Source organism: Anabrus simplex, chromosome 5, assembly GCF_040414725.1.
Source record: "Anabrus simplex isolate iqAnaSimp1 chromosome 5, ASM4041472v1, whole genome shotgun sequence".
In the NCBI taxonomy this organism is placed as follows: Eukaryota; Metazoa; Arthropoda; class Insecta; order Orthoptera; family Tettigoniidae; genus Anabrus; species Anabrus simplex.
In genome coordinates this window covers 336,558,478-336,582,003 of record NC_090269.1, presented here as the reverse complement: position 1 = coordinate 336,582,003, position 23,526 = coordinate 336,558,478, and the positions used below count along the sequence as shown (strand labels likewise).

General features: G+C 39.2%; 1 protein-coding gene across 2 annotated transcripts in view; it reads right to left on the bottom strand.

The window, feature by feature from the left end:
- Positions 1–403: 403 nt before the first annotated feature.
- LOC136874885 (WD repeat, SAM and U-box domain-containing protein 1) overlaps positions 404–23,526 on the bottom strand; it is a 189,306-nt gene continuing 166,183 nt past the window's right edge. For both annotated transcript variants that reach the window (XM_067148587.2, XM_067148590.2), the window contains 2 exons: positions 4,756–4,911; positions 404–725 (listed from right to left, as the gene is read on the bottom strand). In XM_067148587.2, coding sequence (XP_067004688.2) covers positions 565–725; positions 4,756–4,911 — 317 coding nt within the window. In that variant the 3' untranslated portion in view covers positions 404–564. The remainder of the gene's footprint in view (positions 726–4,755; positions 4,912–23,526) is intronic.

Sequence of the window (23,526 nt, the reverse complement as noted above, 5' to 3'; positions counted from 1 at the left end):
TTTTTTTATCTTTGGTTAATTCATCTCCTACTATATAAAAACTTCTTTGGACAAGATATGTCATCATTTTCTTAATTTTCCTTGGATCTGTTTTGACAATGCATGATCATTGTCTTGTCTTGTCCTGCAGAACTGAGCTGTTCACGGAACAGAGGAGAGTACAGTATTGTCTTGTCCCGCATACTGTCACTGTGTAAACTCGGATTATAGCTGTTAAATAAAATTTCTGTTAGTGGGTATACCAAGTCCTATGGGCAGTTTTGCAAATACAATGACCCGAATTATACAGTTGGTGTGATTTGAAAAAGAAGAAATAAAATATAACTACCAATAAATGTCAGATATTCATTTAGAAATTATTAACAGTCATATTAGTAACATATGAGTAGTTCAGCTGAAATGACTACTATTTTATCAACAAGGAACATTCCTAAAAATAGTATTCCAAAATAACTATATATTCTTGAAAAACATGAAGAGTTATACCACCTTCAAAGCCACACTTACAGATTTCGATGTGTAGATTTGATGTGCATGTGAGTGATGCTTATTCAGCTATCTTATTCAAGAAACTGTTTCTCCAAACAGGAACTGACAGATGGCCATCTTAAGTGCTGTGTTGGGAATGCACTTTGTATCACTGAGGTGAGCATTGGTCATAGGACTAGTAAAACGTCCACTCAGGAACCACTCATTTATTGCTGCTCGTTCATAGGTGAATCCATCTAATAACAATAACACAACAACTTTAAAATAATTCACTTATTCTTGGTAATGTCGTAAAAAAGCTTTGTTACCAGTTGAATCAAGTATATAAAGCAGTGCAAGATTACTCCTTAATTAGTGAGATTTTAACTTTTTACACAGCAACATTTATTATCGGCACACTTTTTAGTGATAGATTTACACCCTAGTGCTGAACCAGTAGACCTCGGCAATCTTCGAGATTCGTACTGGCAACCTTTGAACACAAACTATGAATCGATTATTCATCGCAGTGCGACATTTGGTGTACACTTTATGTACGAGTAGTGTTGTTGTTTACACAGCAAAGCCAAACTATAGAATTCATGCTAGGAACAAGATTCACATCAAGAAATGTTATATAATGTTATATAATAAGTGTGTGACACAGTTGTTGGCTTAAGATAATAAAGGTTTAGAAAATTCATATCGATTGATCAGACTATCGATTCAATTCAGATTTAATTTCCATCCAGTTGGCAGTACTACCGGAACAGCTCCCTCCTTACTCCTCACCCCCGTACACAAAGCTACCGCTAAAAAGTGTGCCGTCCGCCCGTCCGTCCGTCCGTCCGTCCGTCCGTCCGTCCGTCCGTCCGTCCGTCCATAACCATAAGGGATAGATGTGGTACATCCATGAGTGTGAATCTGAGCCTTTTCAGGAAACTACTTTACTATGCAGTAGACCCCCAGTAATTCTATTTAACAGGGGCCGACACTACCCTGAGTTACAAAAATCTTGGATTACATAAAAATAAGACAAAATCAAAGGGTAATGAGTGAATAAATGTTTAATGAGTATTAAAAAGTTTAAACAATACAGTACAAACCTGTGTTATTTCTTCTTCATCTTCTTCTTCCATTCCATTTTCCAGATTCTCTGTGGGTTGGGTAGTGTACCAAAGCCCTCCATCTTACCCGAACTTTCCACCATTCCTCTTACAGTACTTTATTGCTATTGACTCCTCTATTTGCAATACAGTCCACAACAGAGCTCCTCCATCTCATTTTAGGACTTCCCTAGGCCTCTTTCCAGTCTCTGTATCCATGAATGTTCTCTTTGGTATTCTATCTCCTTGCATTCTCATTATGTGTCCAAACCACTTTAGCTTTGCTATATCAATCTCTTCTTGAAGTTTACACACTCCCACGCTTCTCCTTATATCCTCATTTTGTAGTCTATCTCATCTTGTTTTTCCCTGTATGCTCCTCAAGAACCTCACTTCAGCTGCTTACATCTTCCTTTGGTTCTGCTTAGTTAATGTCCAGGCTGCTGAAGCATAGGTCAGTATAGGTTTATAACAGAACGAGTATAAAACCTTCTTGCACTTCATTGGCACATCTTTGTTCCATACAATGTCTCTCACACACTGGTAGAAACTTGCAGACTGCTGTATTCTTAAATCAATTCCTCCATCCAAATTTCCATCTTGTGATATCATGCTGCCCAAATATTTAAAATTTTTCACTACTTCAAGAGGTTCATTTCCTATTTTTATCACTCCCCTGGATTTTCTGTTACCTCTTGTCATGATCAAAGTCTTACTTTTCACAGTACTAATCTTCATTCCAAAATTTCTTATCTCCTCATTCCATTAATCAACTTGCATCTGTACTTCCTCTTCATTATCTCCCCAAACTACAATGTCATCAGCAAAGAGCATAGACTTTATTTGCTTGTCCATCATCTTCTCCTTGATATTATGTAGAATTCTATCCATGATGATATTGAAGAGTAAGGGAGACAATACACTTCCCTGTCTTAACCTGTCTCAACTCTGAACCATTCAGTTTGACCCACTTTGGTTCTAACACAGCTTTTGCAATTTTGATACTATGCTATTACCATCTGCATAGTTTCATTCCCAATCTATATCTTTGTCAATGTTTTCCATACCAAATTCCTTGGGACACTGTCATATGCCTTTTCAGTATCTAGAAACCATGCCCTTCCCATATTCCTAATACCTTTCCGTCATTTGACGCAATGTACATATTGGGTCAAATGTGGACCTGCCTCTTCTGAATCCATACTGGTGTTCTGCCAATTTTCCCTCTACTCTGTCTCTTATTCGTCTATCGAAGATTATTTCAAGGATCTTAGCTGCATGAGGTATCAGTGTCACTCCTCTGTAATTTTCACATTGCTTCCTGTCTCCTTTCTTGAAAATTGGTATAATGACTCCTTTCATCCACTCTTTTGGAACAGTCTTTTCTCTCCATATCACTCTGAAGAGTCTATACAACCACTGTAGACTAACTACTCCTGCTGCTATTATCATTTCTATGGTGACCTCGTCAATTCCAGCTGCCTTGTCTTGTTTCATTCTTTTAGTGGCCCACTCAATCTCTGCCATGGACACCTTGTTTTCCTTATCTTCCATCTGCACTAAATCTGGTTCTTCAATTTCTCCTTGTGCCGAGGTATTTTGCACGTTGTAAAGCTGTTCAAAGTACTTTCCCCGTCTCTGCAATATATCCTGCTTCTGTGTCATCACTTCCTCCTGTTCATTTTTAATGACGTTAGCACCTTCACCTGGGTTTTTCTTTTTTAACCCACTGGAATAAGATCTTTTTATTTCCGGTTGTATCTTCTGTCAGAGATTCAGTGAATTTTTGCCAGCATTTCTTTTTCTGTTCTTGAATCACCTTGGAGCACCTTGAACATCTAAAAGGATCTATTAACGTACTGCTTCCAGCTCTCACGGATGTGATGAATGCCTTCAAGAAGGAAACATTCTGGTACCATGGAAGAAATCGACAATAAGGATGCTCTACAAAGGGAAAGGTGACCCATGCGATCCTAACTCCCATCAAGGAATTGCCTTAGAGAATAGCCTCCTTAAATTACTAACGAAGTTGATGACAAAAAGCCTCACAGAAGAAATTGACAAGAAATTTCCAGAGGAACAATTTGGCTTTAGGAAAGGAAGAAGTACAATCCAGGCTATCAAAAACCTTATTGACGACATAGAAGAACTGATATGATTTCCCTGTGTTAAAATCCATGCAGTATTCATACACTTCACCAAAGCATTTGATGGGCTAAACAGCTGTTAATTATGGACTAATGTTACCAAGTTTAAAAGAAACACAAATTACAATTTTAAAGAAATTATCCACAGTCTTTGTTTTACAACATAACCTCATTTTTGAGCAGCAACTCTAAGAAGCAAAGTGTCAGTTAGTCTAGCACTGCCAAACCCTTGTTAAGGGTCATCACTGGTACTGTCTCCTCACACACTTCTTTGTCCCCACTGTCTTCCGCAGGTTCACTCATCATTTCAACAATTGAAATATCCATCAAGATTAGGAGTAACATAGAGGTGTGCACACTACTGTTTGTTATAACTGTCAGTCTTCCACTGAATTATTATTTTTTGCTAGTTGCTTTACGTCACATCGACACAGATAGGTCTTATGGCGACGATGGGACAGGTATTGTGGGAAATCACAGAAAACAATCTTCAGGGCTGCCGACAGTTGGGTTCGAACCCACTATCTCCCGAATACTGGATACGGGCCGCACTTAAGCGACTGCAGCTATCGAGCTCGGTGATTTTTTAAAATTTTTATTTTTAGTGGCAGCTGTTGCAGGGTGGGGGGTTATTTTTCTGACAGGAAGTCATAAATCTAATGGACATGTGGCCTCTATTAGTGAAGGGATGAACAAAGAAACACCATGTGGATTAATCAAAAATCAATAAAAAGGTACCCGTCAATCTGTAGTAGTGGTGTGGGGACAGGGTTCTTTATATTGTACATATACAAAATAAACAAAACATGTGTTCACAAGATAAGTATAAATGGAGTTTTACTGTATTTTGAAAAGTTTACATTTTTAAAGACTGCTTCAGATTACATGGAATCTCAAACTACTGGGGCTCTACTGTACAATCTTCTAAATAAGACTTTCTTTGTCTTAGGCTATATTATTATAGTGCAAACATTTACAATTAAGGCAATTAAAGCAATACAACTATAGCATATGGTACATAATTGGTTAAATACCTGCACAAATGACAGGGTCCAACATCACTTCATGTGTGATTGGGCAGAGGAACTCATGGGGGATATCAGAATCTAAAGGTAACTCTAAAATACCAGCATCCTCCTTGTGCAACCAGAATACTAATAATTGCACTTTGGATCTCAGTTCTTCATCTTCTGTAAATACAAAACAAAACTTCCATTTAGGTTTTGGAAACAAAATAATTCCACACAAGGATGAGATAAATATACTAAAGTACAGTACAATCACAGCATAATTCCAAATACAGCCTCTAACTAGACACTGACAAATGTAATTAAAGAACTCACCGAATTCATGAAGGAGAAGGACAGAGGCGTCCATATACTAAGTGAACAAATGGATCCAGACTGTTTTCAAATCAATCAATACTGATCTGCATTTAGAGCAGTTGCCCAGGTGGCAGATTCCCTATCTGTTGTTTCCCTACCCTTTTCTTAAATGATTTCAATGACATTGGAAATTTATTGAACACCTCCCTTGGTATGTTATTCCAATCCCTAACTCCCCTTCCTATAAATTAATATTTGCCCAAATTTCTCCTCTTGTATTCAACTTTATCTTCACATTGTGATCTGTCCTACTTTTAAAGATGCCACTCAAACTTATTCGCCTACTAATGTCATTCCACGCCATTTCTCCGCTGACAGCTTGGAACATACCACTCAGTCGAGCAGCTCGTCTCCTTTCTCCCAGTTCTTCCCAGCCCAAACTTTGCAACATCTTTGTAACGCTATGCTTTTGTCAGAAATCACCCAGAACAAATCGAGATGCCATTCTTTCTGGATTTTTTCCAGTTCTTGAATCAAGTAATCCTGATGAGGGTCCCATACACCGGAACCATATTCTAGTTAGAGTCTTACCAGACACTTATAAGCCCTCTCCTTTACATCCTTGCTACAACCCCTAAACACCCTCATAACCATATACAGAGATCTGTATCCTTTATATACAATCCCATTTATGTGATTACTCCAATGAAGATCTTTCCTTATATTAACACCCAGATACATTGATCTCCAAAAGGAACTTTCACCCCATCAACGCAGGACTTTTCCTATTTGTGAAACTCACAACCTGACTTTTAACTCCGTTTATCATCATACCATTGCCTACTGTCCATCTCACAACATTATCGAGGTCACCCTGCAGCCGCTCACAATCTTGTAACTTATTTATTACTCTATAGAGAATAACATCATCCGCACAAAGCCTTACCTCTGATTCCACTTCTTTACTCAAATCATTTAAATATATAACAAAAAAGGTCCAATAATACTGCCTTGAGGAATTCCCCTCTTAATTATTAAAAGGTCAGATAAGGCTTTGCCTACTCTAATTCTCTGAGACCTATTTTCTAGAAATATAGCAACCCATTCAGTCACTCTTTTGTCTAGTCCAATTGCACTCATTTTTGCCAGTAGTCTCCCATGATACACCCTATCAAATGCTTCAGACAGGTCAATCGCGATACAGTCCATTTGACCTCCAGAATCCAAAATATCTGCTATATCTTGCTGGAATCCTACAAGTTGAGCTTCAGTGGAATAACCTTTCCTAAAACCGAATTGCCTTCTATCGAACCATTTATTAATTTTGCAAACATGTCTAATGTAATCAGAAAGAATGCCTTCCCAAAGCTTACATGCAAGGCATGTCAAACTTACTGGCCTGTCATTTTCAGCTTTATGTCTATTACCCCTTCCTTTATACACAGGGGCTACTATAGCAACTCTCCATTCATCTGGTATAGCTCCTTCAACCAAACAATAATCAAATAAGTACTTCAGATATGGTACTATATCCCAACCCATTGTCTTTAGTATATCCCCAGAAATCTGATCAATTCCAGCCGCTTTTGTAGTTTTCAACTTTTGTATCTTATTGTAAGTATCATTGTTATTATATGTAAATTTTAATACTTCTTTAGCAGGTGGAATTTAGAAATGAAAATTGTACAGTCTTGAGGTAAAATACACAGGAATACATGGAAGAAGTAAAGTATTTTAATGTCAAGATTTTTTTATGTTGTTTGAGTCATCAGTCCATAGACTGGTTTGATGCAGCACTCCATGCCACCCTATCCTGTGCTAACCTTTTCATTTCTATGTAACTATTGCATCCTACATCTGCTCTAATCTGCTTGTCATATTCATACCTTGGTCTACCCCTACCATTCTTACCACCTACACTTCCTTCAAAAACCAACTGAACAAGTCCTGGGTGTCTTAAGATGTGTCCTATCATTCTATCTCTTCTTCTCGTCAAATTTAGCCAAATCGATCTCCTCTCACCAATTCGATTCAGTATCTCTTCATTCGTGATTCGATCTATCCATCTCACCTTCAGCATTCTTCTGTAACACCACATTTCAAAAGCTTCTATTCTCTTTCTATCTGAGCTAGTTATCGTCCATGTTTCACTTCCATACAATGCCACGCTCTACACGAAAGTCTTCAAAAACATATTTCTAATTCCGATACCAATGTTTGAAGTGAGCTAATTTCTTTTCTTAAGAAAGCTCTTCCTTGCTTGTGCTAGTCTGCATTTTATGTCCTCCTTACTTCTGCCATCATTAGTTATTTTACTACCCAAGTAACAATATTCATATACTTCCTTTAAGACTTCATTTCCTAATCTAATATTTCCTACATCACCTGCCTTCGTTCAACTGCACTCCATTACTTTTGTTTTGGACTTATTTATTTTCATCTTGTACTCCTTACCCAAGACTTCATCCATACCATTCAGCAACTTCTCAAGATCTTCTGCAGTCTCAGATAAAATAACAATATCATCAGCAAATCTCAAGGTTTTGATTTCCTCTCCTTGGACTGTGATTCCCGTCCCAAATTTCTCTTTGATTTCCTTTACTGCCTGTTCTATGTAAACATTGAAAAGGAGAGGGGACAAACTGCAGCCTTGCCTCACTCCTTTCTGGATTGCTGCTTCTTTTTCAAAGCCCTCGATTCTTATCACTGCAGACCGATTTTTATACAGATTGTAGATAATTCTTCATTCTCGGTATCTGATCCCTATCATCTTCAGAATCATAAATAGCTTGGTCCAATCAACATTATCGAATGCCTTTTCTAGATCTAGGAATACCATGTACGTGGACTTGTCCTTCTTGATTCGATCCTCTAAGATCAGACGTAAAGTCAGGATTGCTTCACGTGTGCCTACATTTCTTCTGAAGCCAAATTGATCTTCTCCCAACTCAGTTTCAACTTGTTTTTCCATTATTCTGTAAATAATATGTGTTAAAATTTTGCAGGCATGAGATACTAAACTAATGGTGCAGTAGTTTTCACAACTGTCAGCACCGGCTTTCTTGGGAATAGGTATAACAACATTCTTCCGAAAATCAGATGGGACTTCTCCTGTCTCATACATCTTGCACACTAAATGAAATAACCTTGCCATGGTGGTTTCTCCTAAGTCAGTCAGTAATTCAGAGGGAATGTCATCAATTCCAGGTGCCTTGTTCCTATTGAGGTCACTCACAGCTCTGTCAAACTCTGACCTCAAAATTGGGTCAGCATCAACAGCCTCTTCATATTCCAGAACCAAATTATCTACATCTTTACCTTGATACAACTGTTGGATATGCTCCTGCCATTTTTCTGCTTTGTCTTCTTTCCCTAGAAGTGGCTTTCCATCTTAGCTCTTAATATTCATACACCTAGATTTCCTTTCTCCAAAAGTTTCCTTGATTTTCCTGTATGCAGCATCTACCTTTCCCAGGACCATACAGCCTTCGACATCCTTGCACTTCTCCTTCAGCCATTCTTCCTTAGCTACCTTGCACTTTCTATCCACTTGATTCTTTAATCGCCTGTATTCTTTCTGCCCTCTTCATTTCTAGCATTCTTGTGTTTTCGTCGTTCATCAATCAGGTCTAGTATCTCCTGAGTTATCCACTGATTCTTAGTTGATCTTTTCTTCCTTCCTAACATTTCTTCAGCAGCCCTATTGACTTCATTTTTCATGACTCTTCACTCTTCCTCTATAGTGTTTCCTTCAGCCTTTTCATTTAGACCTTGTGCAACATGTTCCTTGAAACAATCCCTCACACTCTTTTCTTTCAATTTGTCTAGATCCCATCTTTTTGGATTCTTTCCTTTCTTCAATTTCTTCAACTTCAGATGGCATTTCATGACCAACAAGTTGTGGTCAGAGTCGACGTCTGCTCCTGGGAAAGTTTTGCAATCCAACACCTGGTTTCTGAATCTCTGCCTAATCATAATGAAGTCTATTTGATACCTTCCAGTGTCTCCAGGTCTCGTCCACGTATACAGCCGTCGTTTGTGGTGTTTGAACCAAGTATTGGCAAGGACTAAATTATGATCAGTGCAGAATTCAATCAGCCGACTTCCTCTTTCGTTCCTTTGTCCCAATCCAAATTCTCCTACTGTACTACCTTCTCTTTCTTGGCCTATCACTGCATTCCAGTCTCCCATCACAATTAGATTCTTATCACCTTTTACATATTGTAATAAATCTTCTATCTCCTCATATATTCTTTCGATTTCTTCATCATCCGCTGAACTAGTAGGCATATAGACCTGCACTACTGTGATGGGCATTGGTTTGGTGTCTATCTTGACGACAATAATTCTTTCACTATGCTGGTCGTTGTAGCTTACCCGCTGCCCTATTTTCTTATTCATTATTAAACCTACTCCTGCATTTCCCCTGTTTGATTTTGTGTTGATAATTTGGTAGTCGCCTGACCAAAAATCTTGTTCTTCCTGCCAACGTACTTAACTTATACCAACTACATCTCCCTTTTCAGATTCTCTAACCTACCACAACAACTCAAACTTCTAACATTCCACGCTCCGACTCGTAGAATGTCAGTATCCATCTTCCTGATGATCGCCCCCTCTCGTGTAGTCCCCACCCGGAGATCCGAATGGGGGACTAGTTTACCTCCGGAATATTTTACACGGAAGGAAGCCATCATCAGTACATCATTCATACAAAAAGAGCTGCAAGTCCTTGGGAGTTAGTTACGGCTGTAGTTTCCCGTTGCTTTCAGCCGTGTAGCAGTATCAACACAGCTAAGCCATGTTGAGTATTATTACAAGGCCATATCAGTCAAAAGAGAGAGAGAGAGAGAGAGAGAGAGAGAGAGAGAGAGAGAGAGAGAGAGAAGGGGGAGGGGGTTAATAAATGACTGATTGACTGACTGACCGACTGTTGATAGCATAGCCAAGAAATCTCCAGTTTAATATAGAAAGGAAGTGATTTTCTTTTCAAAAGCCAGAATTCAAACCACAAATGCCTTAGTGTGAGGAGCCAGTGACAATGTGACTTTGCTATCCAAAGATAATTCTGGACCTTATAAAAATGATAGTAAGGATCAAGATGACGCTTTGCTTGTTAATTTTTGCAAGTGAAACCATTGATTATCAATGAACACATGGTTCAGGAAGAGGAAGTCAGAACATTACTAGGTAGTGACAAGGAGAAAGAATTTTTTTTTGCTAGTTTCTTTACGTCGCAACGACACAGATAAGTCTTATGGCGACGATGGGACAAGGAATGGCTAGGAGTGGGAAGCAGCCATGGGAAAGCACGGAAAACCATTTTCAGGACTGCCGATAGTGGGGTTCGAACCTACTATCTTCCGAAAGAAAAATTAAATCCTTGAATGACTACAGACATAGTGGTGAAAAAGGTAAATTGTACAGAACTGATGGATTTTATTACCATGCTTGGGAAACTTTCAGATGTTGAATATGGGGTACTATAGCGAGAGCAAATTTCGAAGTAGGTAGGCGTGTGTGTGTGTGTGTGTGTGTGAGAGAGAGTTTTTTTCTTGTTGCTGTTGTTCTAGAGAGTTAAGGGTGTGTCCTTTAGAGCTAATATGGAGAATTTCCATACTTAGGTTGATGTTGCATATTTGTGTCCTGCATTTAGTCACTGGTTGACAAATACAGACTCAGTTTTATGTTTCAGTGCTTTGATGTGCTGCTACCTTGTTTAGAAATTCTGACTAGCTGTCCAAAGCAGAACCTGAGTTTCTAAACTCCTAAACAAGCCAGTTTTCAGACCCAGAACACAGTTCCATAACCTGACACAGGTATGCGCAGAGGGAGATGATTGGAGTAGCATTTGCCAACATCAGCACTACCTATAACACCATTAATTTCAATGAGACTTGTTGCAAAGGTTTACCTGTTTACAGACACGGAGTAAATATATATACAGAACGAATAATCTAAAACTACAATCGCAATATTCCCGAAACAAGATGTGCAATTGATGCACTGTTTGCACAGAATGAAAGTACTGTATATACAGGGGCTCACAAATGTAGCTCATACAGTGATTCCAACAATGATTGCAAAGTGGTTTTCGAGCACTGTTTATGTTTTAAAAAATAGCCCAGCTCCTATTAACACAAAGAAAATAAAAGTAGAGGCAATTACAATCACAGTGGCTTTTGTTGCAGGATCTTAGTGCCAATAGTTCATGAAGCATAATTTCCATTTGGGAGTGCTGTCCGCTCTAGTTGACCAGCTACTACTAAGAAACATGTGCCTCCCTTGGCTGTATAAATGTGTACATTAATATTTACATTTTGTGTCCTATAATATGGATTACACTGTGACTTCCTAATCAGTACTTAGAGGTATTGCATAGAAGGAAGTAGTATGGGATAGGCTAGAGATGACAGTATTTGCAAATGCAGAAGAAGGAGACATGATCCTAGTATATGGTGAATACAGGAAGAATGCCGTGCTTTTATACAGTACATACACTAAGAGATATCCTGATAGATGTCCGCCATCTCAACGCCTATTTGCTAATCTGTTTAATCAGCTACAGTTCATGAAACTGGAGGTGTAACACCAAAAAACGTTCCCAAAACAAACAAGTGAGTAGAGAAGAGGGTGAAATTAATGTCTAGTTACTGTTGCTGTAGATTCCCATATTAGGTCCTGGGTTATCACAAGAGGAAGCAGCATTAGTTAGCACTTTCATAGGTTCCATCCATATCATGTCTCTCTCCATCAAGTGGTACTTGGAACCAATTTTCAGAACCATGTTGATACTTGTGAATGGGTATTAAGACATGATGCACTGGAGTTATCCTGTTTCTTGTTTATGGACGAAGCAATGTTTACAAATTATGGCCAAGTCACCCTTAGGAACATGCATTATTAGTCAGTAAACAATCTCCATTGGCTTTGCCAAATGGAACATCAATATGCATGGGCTATAATCTTGGGGTGTGGAATAATGGCCCATCATTTCATACAACCATTATTCATAGACAGATCACTGAATGCCAACAAGTATGACACCTTACTAATGCAGGAACTTCCACCAATGTTAGAGAATATTCTGTTGCAGATGAGGAGGAATGTGGTATCAGCATGATGGATGCTGAGCTCATAGTGCAAAATGTGGTACAGCTTGTCTTGAACAAATGTTTCCCAATCGCTGGACTGGGCAAAGAGGACCTGTAACTTGAGCGGCCCATCCCCAACCTATATGATGTTATCTGCAAGAACATACTGACCACACTGGATGACATGAGACACTCTAATGGAGCAGCCTGTATGGATATTTCTTCTGAAATGCTATTACATGTAGCGATCTTTGCTTGAAAGACTGGAAGCATGCATTGTGGCTAATGGTCATCATTTTGAACACAAATGGTAAATGTACACATATGGGTGAGGTAGGCACACATTCCCTAGCAGTGGTTGGTCAACAGGACCAGACAGCACTCCCGGAAAGAAACAATGATATTTCATAAACTGTTTATGCTTCGGCCCTGCAAGAAAAGTCATTGTGATTCTAATTGTCTCTACTTTTATTTCCTTTATGTTAATAGGAATTGTTCAATTAAAAACAAACAAACAACAACATTCTGAGCATTGTTGGAATTGCTGTATGGGCTATATTTGTGAGCCCCGGCAATGAGCTAGATTATAATACATAGAATGGCTATCATGCTGCCATGTTTGAAGAAAGCTGAACTGGCGGCCGTCACGTCTTAAATGTACTCCAGGAGGTGGAGTGCTGTGTAAGCGAGTGCGGAACAGAGCAGGAAAATGAGAGATTTTCGCACAGATCTTATTCATTAGGTATAACAGTTGGAGATTATTTGAGTTGATGAAGAAAATATCAGATGGAAATCATGACTATCTAATGTATATAAGTTTTCGTTAAGCAGAGGTTCCCTACAGAATTGTAAAGTACTGTAACAAAAATTAGAAGAAACAAAATACCTAATTATTTATTTTTTCCTTGAAGTGATATATTGTTGAAAATGATTAAATCATTAATTATTTTATCACTGAAATCTTTCTATTATTAATAAATATAAACTGATAATGACTAATGGAATTTGGGAGCCATAAATATACAAATAAATAATTCTTAAAATTTGCCGGCTGTTGAGACTCATTTTCCAGGGTCGTTGCTTTGTAACAAGGAGATCTGAATCACTGATACCTGGAAAATAATATTGGAAAAGGAGTCCACCTGGTACTTTCCCCCACCCATAAAATTAAACAGAATATATCTTAAAATCTGAGCATAGCTCGTCGTAATACACCCTTGAACATATATATATATAGCAAAATAAACAGAATATTAATATGAATAATTAATGTCTCTATATTATGAAGTAACTCTCTCTCTATAGGAACTCAGTTTATCCCGAAACGCATATTATACACACGCAGTCATGACTTTTTCGAAAATGGACTCCCTTTTGCTGATAGCGTTGATATACTGTATTTTGGAATGGCCCAACACGTTACCTGATGTAGATATTCTTAACCACAGAATATTGTCTCACTCCAGCATCACTCTTCCTGGATCCATCAACTGAAGATCTCCAAAAACTCCCAACATGGCATGGGACCTCTTCCCTCAACTCATACCAAACACTTCTCTGATTACCACAAGTATCACCTCTGCACACTGCAAGCTGCAACTTCCGACTACCGACGCGTGCTTGCACCACACTAGCCCAAGCCAACACAACAGCATCTTAAAATAGCCCAGTTCCGGGAATTTCTCTACCTCAGCTCCGTCAACAGGTAAACATCCACTCGGAGAATCGTCACGTAGGTACACAACCAGGAGATAAACTGAGTGAACTAAACACGCTAGTCCCAAATAAATATTGAGATTATATACAATAATGAGAGTTCCAAAAAGAGTTACTAAGCCGCGACGGCTAAATACACACATAATTGAAATATACACATGAATAAACAACAACAACAACAACAACAACAACAACAACAACAACAGCAGCAACAACAACAACAATAATAATAACTGACCGGGGTTTGTCAGGTTACAATACTCCCCCTTTGTTTTCCAACAGATGCAAATGTTGGCACAACAACACAAATCAGGTGGCTGATGGCCCAAGGACAGCTCCTCAAAATACCCATCAAATATACAATATACAACATTAGGGATCCCGATGGTATCTCCTCAAATTGAACACATTATAAGTTCCAATACATTTCCTATTAGCATCAATTAAGGAATATGCACACCTCCCTATACTTCTCGCAACAATAAAAGGACTCTTAAACAATTGAAAAACTTAAGACATGGTCTTATCCTCAGCGTTAGATGGGTGAGGCACTCGCAACAATACTTCATCTCCTACCTCTAAACTATCAGAGCACCTATTCTGAACTATCCTAGCACGTTTCTGACCAGACTTACCCAGCTTCTCCCTAGCAAGCTGTATAAATACGTCCTGAGGAACCTCCGCCACGCTCTCCAACCTCAATATCTTGGCCAACTCAAAATCAGGCTTTCTCCCAAAGTGCACCTCAATGGGTGTAAGACCAGTACTCTCATGTCTTGTGACATTGAGCCAATTTTCCATCCTACTTAAATGTTCATACCAAGAGTTATGATTATGACTTACATAGGTCCTAAACATCCGTCCAAGTTCCCTCATGACTCTCTCAGACATGTTTCCACAAGGAAACCTTATAGACGAATATGTTACCTGAATACCTCTGTCCTGTAGAGTCTTCTTCCAGATGTTCGAAGTGAACTGTGAGCCGTGATTGGATAGGATCCTCCTAGAGTTACCGAATTCCTAGCAATACTTACTCACTGCATTGGCACATCCTCTAGCAGAAGCCTTCCGAAGTGGGTATAATTTAACAAATTTAGAGAACGAGTCAAGTATTACAAATATATATCGGTAGCCATACCTAGACTTAACCAACGGTCCATAGATGTCCACACACAGTAACTCACCTATATCCTCGGTTATCACAGCCTGCCTCGGCCCGTGCATATACCTATTTGGGTGTTTACACTTCTGACACACATCGCAAGTAGCCAAAGTCTGACGGACTTGTCTACCCATATTGCGCCACACAAAGTGATACTGAATTGCACATAATACCTTCTCCGCACCAAAGTGACCTAATTCCTTATGGAAATACCAAATCATGTCTTTCCGCAAGGCTTGAGGCACTACAACCCTCCATACATCCTTATGACATATGCAAGCTACTAAACCACTCAGAAGTTTATACCTCATATTCCCTTTCTCCACAATAGTGTCAGGCTCAGCAGCCTCTAACTCAGATAAAATATCATATAACTCCTCATCCTGTCCCTGTTCCAATTTCATCTTCGAGAGTTTCCTTCTCTCCTCTCTACATTCGTCATACTTATCAGCACATACCAAGATATTCTCACTAAAATCAGTGCTGACCTCATCAGCTGTCACAGAAATATTCCGACTCAAATAGTCAGCTAACACATTATCAGTACCCTTAACATGAACATCTTTAGGGTCATACTCCTGTATCGCCAGAATCCAGCGTGACATCCTGTTGGAGGTTAACTTACACGTATTCATAAAGACAAGAGCATTATGATCTGTATGGATCTAAAAAGAATGGCCTAAACTGTAAATGCGGAATTTCTCTAAAGAATAAACAATCGCTAAAAGTTCCTGTTCGCTCGTAGTATACCGCCGTTCCGCTGTGCTAAGTCCTCGACTTGCCAGAGAAACAATGCCTAGATTACCTTGTTCATCACGCTGACAGAGAGCACCAGCTATACCTGAATTAGACGCGTCCGTCATTACAATATAAGGCTTCTCAGTACATGGAAATTTCAGTGTGACAGCTTGGCGGAATCCACTTTTCAGGCGCTCAAATGCCTCATTGAGGTCATGGTTCCATCTCCATTTCGCATTCTTTACTAATAACTCGCGGAAAGGTTCAATTAAACAAGAGTATCTGATTACAAAGCGCCTGAAATAATTGCAGAGACCTAAAAAGGACCTTAACTGCTTCGCATTGCGTGGGGTGCTAGCATTGAAGATGCTGTCCAGTTTCTCCCCCTGTGGTGTGACCCCGTTCCGATTGATGGTGTGCCCCAGAAAACTAATTTGTTGCGTTGCGAAATTAGATTTAGATAGCTTCAAAGTGAAGCCCGCTTACCTTAATTTTGTAAAAACACTCCGTAAGTGTGTCATGTGTTCTGAAAATGTACGAGATGCAAGGACCAAGTCGTCAATGTAACACGCAGTGAATTCCTCTGTGTCCGACCCTAGTGCAATAGATAGGGCTCTAATAAGCCCTGATGACGACTTCTTGGTTCCGAAAGGAATTCTGGTGAATTGAAACAACCTGTTCTTATAGAGAAAAGCAGTAAAAGGCCGGTCCTCCACCCGTAATGGTACCTGCCAGAAACTACTACGCAAGTCAACCGCAGTAAACCAATGACAACCTTCAAATCTCTGAACTAAACTCTCAATATTCTCAGGCCTCTGCTGATCCTCAGCTATCCGACCGTTCATAAGCCTAGCATCTAAACACAGTCTCACAGACCCATCCTTCTTGCCAATAACAACCAAAGGATTAACGTACTTGCTACAGGAAGGCTCAATAATCTTACCTGTAAGCATATTATGTATCACTTCCTGTACCGCCTGAGCATAAGCATGAGGAATTGGATATCTAGGACTATTAAAACTAGACCTATCTAAAATATCAAATGAGTGTTCGTACACAGTAGTACACCCTAATTCACCAGAGAACACCTCATTGTTCTCCATCAAAACATTCAAAAGTTCCCTCTTCTGGTGCTCCTCCAGGCATGTCTGTCGCACCGCTTTCTCCACCTCACTGACCAACTCCTGACTTTCCGATACCATACTGTCATTAATTCTGATACTTGCACTATTAACTTTAACATAGACTTCATCCTCAACAATTTCCTCAATAACCTGAATATGACTACAATGAAGCACAAAACTACTCCTATCCACCTGATAATTAAGCTTAATCGGTTTACGTTCTTCACCAACAAGAAATTTCAAAACAGCAGTATCATAGTCAATCACACACTTGGTTTCAGATAGCCAGTCATTCCCCAGTATAACGGAATATACCAGATTAGGCACAACAAGACAACATTGCAACATGGTCTGACCACCAACCTCAATAGGAACAATAACCTGACTACGAATACGATTACTCTTAGCACCAGCTGCTGTGATAATAAATGTGTTCCTCACAGGAATCTCCTCAATAATCTCACCTCTGCGACGAGCTTCCTCACAAAATTTAAAATTTACACAAGACTTATGATTCCCCGAGTCTACAAGCAATTTCTCCTTAACACCCCATATGGTAGCCTCCATAGCTGGGTTGATCAATAATTCAGACGAACCACCTTCCTTAGCACTATCCTGGTCACACAACAAATCCTTACCAACATCAATCTCAAAAGCCTCCTTGATAACATGGATTTGCACATCAAGTGGGGATCTCCTAACGGACCTATTTAGGACATCCCGTTGGAGTTTAAATTCTGATTCTGCTGATTACCACTATTATTACCTCTCTTATCCCTTCTCCCCCTATCATTCAAATCCCTAGACTGATTACTAGAATTAAAATTCCTACTTTCTTGATTCCTGAAATTAATCCTGGTTTCTTCCTGCCTATTCCCATTACCCTGATCCCTTCTGCTATAGTCATTCCCATTCCTACGATTACTTTCAAATGCTACTCCCCTCCTGTGATTATTTTCCCCTACACTCCTATTTCCTACCTGCCTACCCAAAGAATCGAAACGTTGCAACAGCCCTTCCATCCTTAATGGTCTTAACCTGCTGGGCCGGGCTGAGTGGCTCAGACGGCTAAGGCGTTGGTCTTCTAACCCCAACTTGGCAGGTTCGATCCTGGCTCAGTCCGGTGGTATTTGAAGGTGCTCAAATACGACAGCCTCGTGTCGGTAGATTTACTGGCACGTAAAAGAACTCCTGTGGGACTAAATTCCGGCAACTCGCTGTCTCCGAAGACCGTAAAAGTAGTTAGTGGGACGTAAAGCAAATAACATTATTATTATTAACCTGCTGGATGCACATGGCCAACTGAATATCTTCATTAAAATGTCTAGCCATCCTCCTAACAATATCCTGGTCTGGCAAACTCTCTTCTAAGTTCTGACTAATAGCCACGTGCACAAGAAAATACTCCTATGAGAAATACCCTCATTACCCTTATACTTCCCAGCCATCATCCTATCTCTTTCCCTACCCTGAATCTCCTCATCCCAAAACTTATCCATAAACAACTCCCTGAATCCCCTTAAACCCTTAATTTTACCTCTATAAACATCATACCAACTCCTAGCTTCACCCGTAAATGCACTTGCTAACATATCACCTACCAAGTCCCACTTTAACACACCTTCTTCCAAGCTCCTAGTAAAACGTTTCTCCACTACCTTGAGAAATTCCAGAGGGTTGAACTGCTTACCATTAAACTTAGGCAGCTCAATTTCCTTAATAATATGCCTTTGTATGCTAGAACTCTGAACATGACCTGAGGACCTGACTGATCGAATCTTTTCGTCAACCCTCTGTAATACATCTGCCTTCTATACATCAATATGACTAGCGTTCTCTCTGACCTGATGTTCAATTACACCTTGTTTACTTATCACATTGTGAATACTGTTAAAGTTATCTAAAATTTTATCCTGACATTTAGAATTATTTTCAACAAGTTTAGCTTCAAGATTATTAGCAACGTTACAAATTACTCGGTTAAATTCACTTTTATTTGATTCAGATATACCCCTAATTTCTTCAATTTGCCTATCATGCTCAGACAATTTACCATTAATTTCTACACATTGAGAGTTTGATTCCTTCCTCATCTCAATAATACCTGAATCAATTTTCTCACTTTACCTCTTTACTTGATTATCCATCCTATCACTAATTTCCTGAACTTGTTTTTCAATTTTAGCAACATTAATTTCCATTTTCTGATTATTATCCTCAAGTTTACTTTCAAGTTTCTGTGTTAACTCATCATTCTGCTCTCTCAGTTTACTTTCAAGTTTATTTGTAAATTCACTCAAAATATGAACTAATTGGTCTAGCTGCTGGTCGCTACTATCGCTACTCTGCTCTGATAGAGATGATGAAGCATTGTCCCCGGTTACCATCGAATCTAACACAACATTTAAATTATTATCGCCCATTGTGGCTTCACTCTCTGAATTAATCATGTCAACGGTATAGTTGGCTCCCCCTGTACTACAATTAATATGCACTTTCTTTCCACACTCCTATTTCTTAATTTTAACAGATTAATATTTTCTCTCGTCCAACTCATCACTTTGCGTCTCCCTCATACGCAAAATTTCCACAAGACATATTATACACTCCACAGCGAACAAGAAATCTCCACAACAACTGTACATATCATGAAATCTGAGAGCAACTATACCATTTCTGTGTGCATACCCTATCGTGACTCAGATCAGTCTTGCCCTACGTTGCTAGTGACATTGAAATCTTTCTGTTAAATAAATATAAACTGATAACCAAACTGGGAGCCATAAATATACAAATAAATAATTCTTAAAATTTGCCGGCTGTTCAGACTCATTTTCCAGGGTCATTGCCTTGTAACAAGGAGATCTGAATCACTGATACCTGGAAAATAATATTGGAAAAGGAGTCCATCTGGTACTTTCCCCCACCCATAAAATTAAACAGAATATATCTTAAAATCTGAGCATAGCTCGTCGTAATACACCCTTGAACATATATATATATATATAGCAAAATAAACAGAATATTAATATGAATAATTAATGTCTCTATATTATGAAGTAACTTTCTCTCTATAGGAACTCAGTTTATCCCGAAACGCATATTATACACACGCAGTCATGACTTTTTCGAAAATGGACTCCCTTTTGCTGATAGCGTTGATATATTGTATTTTGGAACGGCCCAACACGTTACCTGATGTAGATACCGTATTTCACGGCATAATCGTCGCACTTTTTATACCAAAATTTTCGAAAAAAATTGTAGGGTGCGACCATTATACGATGAATATTTAATACCAGTATTTGTATTACTCAAAAAATGTATTTATAACTAAATTGTATTTGATACAAATTTAAGATGCACGTAATACTCGCGTTTATACATCAAAATAATTAAAATAGTCTAAAACAAAATTCATATTTTTTTTGCAACAATTCGGCGAACGTTTTTCCAACCTGAAAATAAAAATGAACGTATTAAGTTAATTTGTCATTAATTTGGGTATTAAAGTTAAAATATTACACTTGCAAAAAATTATCGCTTTGTTGTGAAATGCGGACTTACAGGTACGCAATTTATTCCAAATCTTCAGTGTCGCTATCGCAGGTTTCGCTATCTGATGCGCCGTCCTCGCCTCTGTTAATACCAGTATCAGATTCTTCGTCTCCCTGCCACACTGCGTCATCTTCGGAACCGTCTAGTGCATTCGAAATCCCAGTCCTTTTGAAGCTCTTGGAGACTAGTTCAGGTGGTATAAGATCCCAACTCTTCTTCACCCACGAGCATAACAAGTCCAAGGGTGGACGCCTGATATTTCCGGCGGGCGTCAATTGCTGATCGCCGCTCATCATCCACTCGTAAAATCGACGTAAGTGGTCTTTAAAGGGTTTATTAACACATACGTCTAGTGGCTGCAAAGCAGATGTTAGGCCACCAGGAATGACTATCTGTCGTGTCTTATTTGTAGTGAGAATTTGCTTCACTTCGTTCACGAGGTGACCTCGGAAACTATCTAAAACAAGCAGAGCTGGTTATTTTAGTAGTGCACCAGGTCTTCTATTCCACACAGTTTTAACCCAGTCCAGCATGAGTTCTACGTCCATCCAACCCTTTGGTTGCACTCGTACATGAATTCCACGGGGAAACTGTATATTCTTAGGTGGCATATGATGTAAGGCGGCAACTTTCTCCCGTCAGCTGTAATGGCTAGCATTGCCGTGCATCGCAACTTCTCACTGCCGCTGGTTTTCATTAATACACTCCGTAATCCTTTTAGCGCAAAAGTGCTGTTGCGAGGCATATCAAAAAAGATTTGGAGTCTGATCGGCATTACCGATTTGAGAAAGCAAGTACGAAGTTTCCTTGCGCAAACGTATGACAAATCGGTGAAAATTTACAATCTTGTCCGTGTAATCAGCAGGCAACTTTTGGCTTAGTGTTGTTCTCCTTCGCACTGACAGATTGTGTCGTCGCATGAACCCCTTAATCCACCCACGAGTCGCCTTAAATTGAGTTACCGGTATGTTGTGTTTGCGCGCTACCTCCTGTCCCTTAATTTGTAACATTTCATATGATACACTGCAGCCATTGTTACGTATTTCACTGACGTACCTAAACACTTCTTCGTCAATTATAGGAAACTTCCCTGTTTTAGGACCTCTAAACGCGCGTCTAGAAGGGTTTGTACTTTTTAGCTTGTTTTTTACTTTCCGCCAGTCACGCACCAACTTTTCACTCACAGAAAATTTTCTTTCTGCAGCTCTGTTCCCGTGCTGTTCAGCGAAGGCAATTACGCTTAGCTTGAAGCCCGCAGAATAGTTTCTATATTTACCCTTAATCGCTTATAAATGCTTCACACGTTAATGTTTTGCGATATAAATGACTTTCTGTAATTGTTCACTATTAAAACAAATTATTTCTGCAAACACCCAAAACACAAATTAAAAACTTAAATTCTCACGCACACATGTCTACAGTAATCACGTAAATCTGAAACAAATAAATGCATCTGTGATCTGTCCATTCCAGAGCAGCCAATACTGTTAGGCAGCAAGGAAGCATGCAACAATTTATCAGTTTAGCTCGTTGGTTGCGACACACTACTGCGCTTGCGCAAAGCTCGCAAACCGGAGCTCTAGCTAGCGCGGTGTAGATCTACTGTATAGTTGACTGTATTCCGAGACGTCAGTAACAAACATTCATTTTTTTCAATTTCTTTTAAACATACGGTAATTAGGTTAATATTTCTTCCCAGTTATTGATGATTTTACATTACATTACTGACGAGTTTATAAAATAAAACTTTAATAGCATTGGATAATAATTATCTTGACTGCTTGGATAAAAGTTTTCATCCCATGCCCGGACACTTATGACGTAGTAGTAAGATAAGAGTCTAGCGATGACAACTGAGACATCGTAAATAATTCGGCTGAATAATTCCATGGAAATCTGCGTTATCGTCTTGGATTTCACTTTGTGCGCAATAACACAGGAGCCGGCCCCATGGTGTAGGGGTAGCGTGCTTGCCTCTTACACGGAGGCCTCGGGTTCAATTCACGGCCGGGTCAGGGAATTTTACCTGTATCTGAGGGCTGGTTCGAGGTCCATTCAACCTACCTAGCCGGTATTTCCTGGCGACGTTGCCGATAAGCGATAACTTACAGCCTTACGTATTTCAAATGGGAACTCATAATATGTAGGTGGTGAATAAATAGTACACTCTCTCGCGACCACGTTGTCAAACTGCCGATAGTCTACCGGTAAGCTATGCGTCGTACATATACCGGTATTATTTATTTATACGTTGTGCAACATGTCGCAAACGTGACTGTGTTGCCAAATTGCCCATAAACCATACACGTATTTAAATTGCGCATTCATGTGCAACTTACGTTGCAGTTACATTTACCTTTTAACCAGATTAGTGAACAAAATTTGGACGTGCGACGATTATGTAATTAAAGGTTTAAAGTCCGATTTTTGTATTGAAAATAAAGGGTGCGACATTTACGCGGTGGCGACGATTATGCCGTGAAATACGGTATTCTTAACCATAGAATATTGTCCCACTCCAGCATCACTCTTTCTGGTTCTGTCAACTGAAGATCTCCAAAAACTCCCAACATGGCATGGGACCTCTTCCCTCAACTCGTACCAAACACTTCTCTGATTTCCACAAGTATCACCTCTGCACACTGCAAGCTGCAACTTCCGACTACCGACGCGTGCTTGCACCACACTAGCCCAAGCCAACACAACAGCATCTTAAAACAGCCCAGTTCCGGGAATTTCTCTACCTCAGCTCCGTCAACACGTAAATATCCACTCGGAGAATCGTCACGTAGGTACACAACCAGGAGATAAACTGAGTGAACTAAACACGCTAGTCCCAAATAAATATCGAGATTATATACAATAATGAGAGTTCCAAAAAGTTACTAAGCCGCGACGGCTAAATACACACATAATTGAAATATACACATGAAATAATAATAATAATAATAATAATAATAATAATAATAATAATAATAATAATAATAATAATAATAATAATAATAATAATAATAATATCTGACCGGGGTTTGTCAGGTTACATCACGAAGATGTAGCGTTATCCATACATCTCCAATTTATCAACATG